Source organism: Osmerus mordax, chromosome 6 (genome assembly GCF_038355195.1).
Source record: "Osmerus mordax isolate fOsmMor3 chromosome 6, fOsmMor3.pri, whole genome shotgun sequence".
Classification (NCBI taxonomy): Eukaryota; Metazoa; Chordata; class Actinopteri; order Osmeriformes; family Osmeridae; genus Osmerus; species Osmerus mordax.
This window is the reverse complement of record NC_090055.1, coordinates 16,502,837-16,510,285: the sequence shown is the minus strand read 5'-3', so window position 1 is coordinate 16,510,285 and position 7,449 is coordinate 16,502,837. Positions and strand designations below refer to the sequence as shown.

Sequence of the window (7,449 nt, the reverse complement as noted above, 5' to 3'; positions counted from 1 at the left end):
AGTCTGAGAGACATTTCCGGCTGGACACATTCTGACAGTGTCAGAGTGTCAGAGTCAAAACTACAACTCACTGCTGAGTCTAGCTTTCCTGCACAAGTCCTAACAGTATCTTCAATGTAAAAAGGTAATTTAATTAATCTTGTATGCCCCTTGCATGTCTTGCAGGTCTGCTGATGGTGTGCTACTATTTCAAAATGACCAGGCCTTGAACTGTGCTCAGGCCATGAGAGGCACCCCAAGGAGCATACCTTTTTTTTTGTAGTACCTTCAGCAGGTTCTCTTGCAGACATGAACACAGAAATTGCCTCATGCATGGCTGGACTCTTGCTGCTTGTCCATAGTCTCACCACTGCCAGATAGGTTTTGAGCAAACAGGGGAGTGACCTTGCTGTAAATAAAATGAATGAGTCAGTTTAACATGTTTATTGATTGATTCATGAACATTGACATTTTTTGTTAAAATGTAAACGTTTTCATTTTACATTGTTTTCACACACCAGTAGTGGCTTGACTTTGGGGATTGAGCCCAGGGAACTTCTAGGATTATTGTTCCCCTTACCTGCAGCCAAACTCCTATATACCGCCCAAGCTTGTTCTAGGTTTGTGACATATGTCAGTATTTGTCTGGTAGTTGGGATTTACTTTAAATCGTGCTGTTGAACATTTTCTGACAGACAATCCTTTTGTTTTACTTAACTTGATACGTTCCTGTTACAGCGAGAAGATAAAGTGTGACTATTTGGCCCACAGGCACAATCCATGAAGTTCAACAGCTTTCACTAATAGGAACATCTGTATCCTTTGATAAACTAAAACTACCACTCATTTGATAAACCAGAGACTCTGACACACATATGTTGGTTTCCAGTATATCTGGTACATTAGATCTAATAAACAATCATTATGTTTGACTATCTTACATTGTTTTGTAGATGATTTATCTTTGACTTTTTTGCACCAATTACAGTAGCCGGGCAGTGTTGGCTGTGGCCGGAGGAAACAAGGATAAATCTTTCCTCATGTCCAAAGCAATTAAAAAGTTGATAAAAGTGCACCAATGTGTCTCTTGGAATCCTTTTCCCAGAGACTATTGGTCAGTCTGGGAAAAGGATTCCAAGAGACACAATCAATGTGCTTCTCGGATGATTAATTTAGGAATTGACAATTAGGCAAAGGGGTGCTTTTACACCTATAATGGCATACCCTTATTTCAAATGTGAGTGATACCTGAATTATTGTCCAGGAATTAGTTACTCCTAAATGTTATGTTTTTGTTTTTTATAGATCCTCAAAACTATTTTGGAACAGTTTTGTTACAGCTCCTGTGTGATTCGAACTGTGTGTTCGAATCACAACAGTGTTCCCTGTCTCCTGGGTCATGTGGTGCAGCGAGCTAGAGATATACTAGAAGCCAGAGCCTTTCTGCTCTGGTACCAGCGCTATGGAGTTTCCAGCAAGCTCTTGACACATGCTGCACCCAATGACAAATAAGGCAAATAATGTGTTGTGGATGATAGTGTTGGTTATTTTTTTAATAACCTATTAAGGTGCTTTTGTAAAGTTAATTTGTAGTGTTGCTATTAGAGCTGACCGATCGGCGGGCCGATATTATCGGATGATATTAGGCATTTTCCTAACTATCGGTATCGGCATTTATGAACCTCCACAGAAGAGAGCAGCTCTCTTCGCTACTTCTGATTCTGAATCTGATGGAGGAGGACTGTATTGAAAAATCTATAGAGCCGAGCCTGTCATCAGCACAAAGGATTGTCCCTTGGAGTGGTGGTCCAAACATGTTAGGACACACAACAAGTCTGCCTGCCTTGCACGCAAGTACTTGGCAACACCTGCCACATCAGTACCATGTGAGGCACGGAGGTTGACGCGTGCATTGATTTTTGTCTAACATTGTCGAGTGTTGTCTGCCGTAGGCCTATACAACCGGAGCCCACGCTGCTGCTGCTATCGCTGTTGCTGCTAGCTGTGTGCTTTGCTTGCATATAATATTTAAAGCTGGAAGTACTCCAGTGATAACTTAACTGACAATCAATACAAACAACCTTGGTTTTGTCAACCGAGCTGTCTGGCAACTTTTTAAAATGAAACTTCCCATTTAAAATCCCTCTCCATCATTCACTATTCAGCTACCGTCGGCAGTCCGTCGAAGTCATATTACAACAGGTGATTCCCAGGGTAAAACAGAAACCTGCTTTAACGGCACTATTTTTTTTAATCGTGTTAAAGTGAGATTGTGTTAACGTGTTATTATCGCGTTAACTTCGACAGCCCTAATTTTTATACATTTTATTTATCAGAACTTTAATATGTTCCTCTGTTCTATTGTGATAATAAAACAAACAAGTTTATTTTTAAACTTCATTATCATATTATAGTGAAGACTCATAATAATAATAACAGGAGTTAGATGGCTGAGCGGTTAGGGAATTGGGCTATTAATCAGAAGGTTGCCGGTTCGATTCCCGACCATGAAAAATGACGTTGTGTCCTTGGCCAAGGCACTTCACCCTACTTGCCTCGGGGGAATGTCCCTGTACCTACTGTAAGTCGCTCTGGATAAGAGTGTCTGCTTAAAATTACTAAATGTAAACTACAAATAACTAATGTTATGGAAATCAGTTGATGTTTTGTTACACGTTTCTGGATTTTAAAATATTTATATATTGGCCATTATATCGGAATATCTAATTTTTAAATCACCAAATATTTGTATCGGTATTCGCCTTAAAAATCATTATCGGTCGGGCTCTAGTTGCTATGGACAGGGTGGTTTGGATAATGTACAGATGTGTGAAATGTTATTTGTTCACCCAAAACACTAGAAATGTCAACCACACTATCCTCTGAATGTCTCAATGGGAATATTTGGAAATGGTTTGGATATATAGATATTTAGGGAATAGGAATATAGGCCTGGTGGTGTGTTCGGCTGCTGTCCTCAATATTATAAAGACTGGTAGGTCAGACGGGAGATATGCTGGTTGATTTAATGGATTTGGAGTAGGTGGGGTGATGTGAGCCTACTATCAAAATCAAGGAAGAAAACCAATCTGCAAGCAATTAGGCAGTTGCATGTGAGCAGCATGAAATGCAAAACGCGGAAATAAAATTTGTGGGATTGGGAAGGGGGAAGGTTAGGACTGGTGGGGAAGGAAGTGGTTTTTTGAAGGACAATGTAATGTAGGTGGGCCGTGACTGCAGCACAGTAGGTGGCGGTATATGCACCTTACAGTTGGATGCGATTTTCAAACCAGAACTCAACAAGAAGAAGAAACGCGGAAAGAACATGTTCTCGCTACCCCAACTATAGTAAAAAGGCCTTCCTCCTTACGAATCAACAATATCACTATCCGGGTTTATTCTTTTAGTGACACGAGGACAATTTCATAGATTTTTACTTGATCTGAAAATTGTTTTTTCACTTCCTACTTGTGTAAGTGTGGAATCCTAATTTGCAGAGTAGCATCTCTGCAAACCTGCATCAAGGCCTAGCCTACCTGTAGCTTTGGAGCTAATGAGTTTGTGTAAAGCAAAATGTTGCCTAGCGTGATTGTGGGAGTGGGAAGTGGACGGTAGCAATACCGTGTATTTCCAAAAGAGTTTAGCTATAAGGTATTTGTTTAAAACCAAGAAAGGTACATACGTACAAGGAGGTTTGCAGCTAACTGCTTGTTAGATTGCTGCTCGCCTATCCTGACATCTTAATGAATGCCCGATTAGGCTAGCTGGCATGCTACTGTATAGCTAGCTCTCGTCTCGTGTGTTTCTGAACTAACGTCGAGCCATCGAAAGTAGCCCATAATTTATAATCTAGCGTTACGTGACTACGCCTGGGTGTCAAATGGGCTAACCTTGTTGAACTAGCCAACAGAGTTTTTTGTGTGATGTCCGTGAGTTGATGATGGTTCATTGAACTACTCAAGTAATTGCTATATTTGTGTGGTTCAGCATCAACCTATGTTGTACGTGTGTGGTCATGAGCTTTCTTGGATGTAGCCTGGCTGGCAGTATAATTCATATTGCATTGTCAGAATGACATTATTCAATTATCAAATATAAAAGTAGGCGTATGGATGCACGCTAAGTTTAAGGGGGGCATGGCGTTAGCTAATGTTTGGAAATAATAGTTTAGATAAATTTGAGCTGTTCTAGTTACTGGTTTTACTGTTTAGCATACTTTGGCAAGTATGCTTTTACTGTAGTTTTAGAAGGACTTAGTTGATCTTCACAACTACAGTGTTTGCCAATGTTCCGAAATTGTTGTGCCTGACTTGGTTAAATATGTTCTGGTCTATTTTGTGCATGTTTGATCTGTCATCTGTTTGATTTGTATACAGAGCCCATACCATAGAGTAGTGTTGAAAAAAAATAGCATGGAAACGGTGAACTTAACTTTTAATATTGGATGAAATTATTGAAGTGATGCGAGTGGGAGACTTGCATCTGAGTCCAACTGTGAATGTACCTTCTTTTGATTGGATGTTGAACCACAGAACTTTGAATAAAGATCTGTGTCTTTGCTTTGAGTCAATTGGAATGTTGGACAAAGGGCAACAATTTCCAAGCTACAGTGGTGACGATTGTTTCATCGTTCAGTATTTGAGTTATGACCAGATACCTTTAGTGCCACAGTAGACAAGGCTCAGAGGTGTTATGGTGGAATGTTGTGGAATTTCTGGTGAGCCAGACACTGGTTGTGTCTGTAATAATGCTATTCTGTACCTCTCTGTCTGCAGGTGCTGTTGTTTGTGCTTCAGCATGGCGGTGGTCATCCGTTTACTGGGACTCAGAATCACTGCAGGTTCTGAGGATATACGCAAATTCTTCAGTGGCCTCAAAATCCCTGATGGTGGGGTGCATATTATTGGTGGGGAGCGTGATGAGGCTTTCATAATATTTGCTTCTGACGAAGATGCAAGGAGAGCAATGACTCGTTCAGGCGGTTGTATAAAAGGCACTCCGGTTAACTTACTATTGAGCAGCAAGTCAGAAATGCAGAGCATTCTAGAGGCAAGTACAAAAAAACCTGACCTTAACCAACAACGACCACACAAGGAGGAATTTAGAAGACGTGAAAGTGAGGCTACTGACCCCTCCTTCAGTGAGAAACTATCCATGGAGAAGCGAAGAGGTATTCCTGAGATGGGGAATCGATTTGTCCAGGATCCTCATGGTGAGGCACACATTCAGAACCGCAAGTCAGAATCTAACAGTGTGGGTGACTTGTTCTTGTTTTTGAAAGGAATGCCCTTTTCTGTCACTGAAGACGAAGTGAGACACTTTTTCCAGGGGTTGATCATTGATGCCATGATCCTGATGAAGAACCACCGTGGGCAAAATAATGGTAAAGGAATTGTGAAGTTTACAACAAGACAAGATGCAAGAGAAGGTATGAAGAGGGACAGGGAATATATTGGCTCAAGGTTTGTTGAACTTTATCCAGCTACAGAGGAAGAATGGATCAATGCAAATGGTGCAATGGCGGAAAATGCAGATGAATTTACCCACAAATATCGAAAAGGGTCCTCCCCCCCATATCGGCAGAGATATCCTCAAGAACGTGCAAGGTCACGCTCTCCTGTGGGCCACTCATTGAAGTGTGCTCCTCCTGCTGATGAGGAGTTCTGTGTCTTGTTAGAAAACCTCTCCTATTCAGTCCAGAAGAGGGATGTCAAGGAACTCTTCAGGAATGCAGGCCTTCAGGATGATCAGATTTTATATCTGCTTGACAGCGAAGCAAAACGGACAAGGTCACTGTTTGTGTTGTTCAGAAGTCTGAAAGACTATTGTGATGCCCTTACCCATCATAAGAAGGAGTTCCTTAATCGATGTCTTTATATCTCCCCAATCTCAAAAGAAAAAATGGTTTCCATTCTGGAAACCAATAAACACACGGCAGATGAGCTTCCTGAAAGGCATAGTAGGTCTCAGGAAAGGCTGTCTCTGTCTCACATTGACCCATACAATTCTGATAAGGTTTGCCTCTATGTGCGAAATCTGCCTTTTGATGTCCGCAAAGTTGAGATTATGGACTTCTTCCTTGGCTTTAGTATCTCTGAGGACTCTGTGATCTTGTTGCGTGATAACAGGGGTGCTGGGATTGGAGAGGCTTTGGTGATCTTTCAGACCGAGGTAGAGGCTATGACTGCGCAGTCTTTAAATGGGCAAAGATTTCTTGGTTCAGAGTTGATGCTGAAATGCATCTCAAGGTCTCAGATGCGTGAGTTTGGTGTTGCTGACCCTGCAATGGACGTTCACACAGTAAGGGAGAGAAGCTCTGAGAGGTACTCTGCCAGGAACAGAGACTCACTTCTTCATTCTCATGACAAGGAGTACTCTGATTTCATGACACCCGATGGCCACATTCCACTGACAGACCTGCAGGTTCACATCCGTGGGGACAGTAGTCTTGACTCCAACTGTGCAAGTCCTTACGGTCAACAGGATGGTGGCAATGGATCTTTCCATGGTGGTTTTGGACCCCCCCCCCAACATTATGATGGCCCCACCTGTTTGAAGCTGGTTAATCTACCGTTGCAAATCACCATCAATGAAATCTATGACTTTTGTTATGGATATCGTGTAATTCCAGGGTCTATTTCTTTGCAGTATAACAGAAATGGTATTCCTAAAGGCTCTGCAACAGTTGTCTTTGAGTCACGCCAGGAGGCATTGACTGCGGTTGAGGAATTGAGTGGAAGACCTATAGGCATGCGGAAAATACAACTCGTTTTTGTTTAAACACCTTGATCAGACCCTTGGTGGTCAAGATTTGGTGGAGACATTCTAAAGAGGTAAAAATAGTCCTATATTTTTTATTAGTGGTGTGGATGGACAAAGTGGTTTGTGAGACCACTTAAAATGAATTTGTGAGATTCATTGACTTTTGTTAGTATTATCCTTCAGTGAATAATGGATATGTCGTGATGAATTTTTATTGATTTTTTACTACAATTTAGCTAATGCATTAAAGTACCATAGTCTGTGCAGTCTTTGTTCAGAATTATTTTGTGAAATTTGAATAGCATATGGTACAAAAAACAAAAGTGCTATTTATTTTACATTATTTAATAACCTTACTGTGCATAACTCATTTGATTAAAATGCTCATCATTCAATTGTCTTCTGTTGTCACCTAATAGCACACTTCAACCACTCATGGAATACAAACTAAACTTCATTTAATGTAGTGTCATTTACTATATAGTGTGACTGTAATACAATTGTGATGTACTGCAAGTGGATCTTGAACTGCACCTCTGTGAAACCATTTCTAACCTGTACATCAGGTAAAGTGGTGTCCTTAATTAAGCATGTACATGAAATTTCTTGATCAACTGTTTATCATTACTACTGATAAAAAAAAAAAGAAGCTGCATGAGGTATTAAAATATTTTGCTCCACACCTCGTCAAAGGATGGCCTTAGACCT

At 40.8% G+C, this 7,449-nt stretch overlaps 1 protein-coding gene across 1 annotated transcript; it reads left to right on the top strand.

The window, feature by feature from the left end:
- Positions 1-3,376: 3,376 nt before the first annotated feature.
- rbm12bb (RNA binding motif protein 12Bb) lies at positions 3,377-7,136 on the top strand. Its single transcript, XM_067238290.1, has 2 exons — positions 3,377-3,451; positions 4,755-7,136. The coding sequence occupies exon 2, from the start codon at positions 4,777-4,779 to the stop codon at positions 6,757-6,759; it is 1,983 nt and encodes a 660-aa protein (XP_067094391.1). The 5' UTR covers positions 3,377-3,451; positions 4,755-4,776; the 3' UTR covers positions 6,760-7,136.
- Positions 7,137-7,449: the final 313 nt, after the last annotated feature.

Excerpts from the sequence above, each read along its gene's own strand:
- rbm12bb (XM_067238290.1), top strand. The coding sequence starts at position 4,777 with ATGGCGGTGGTCATCCGTTTACTGGGACTCAGAATCACTGCAGGTTCT.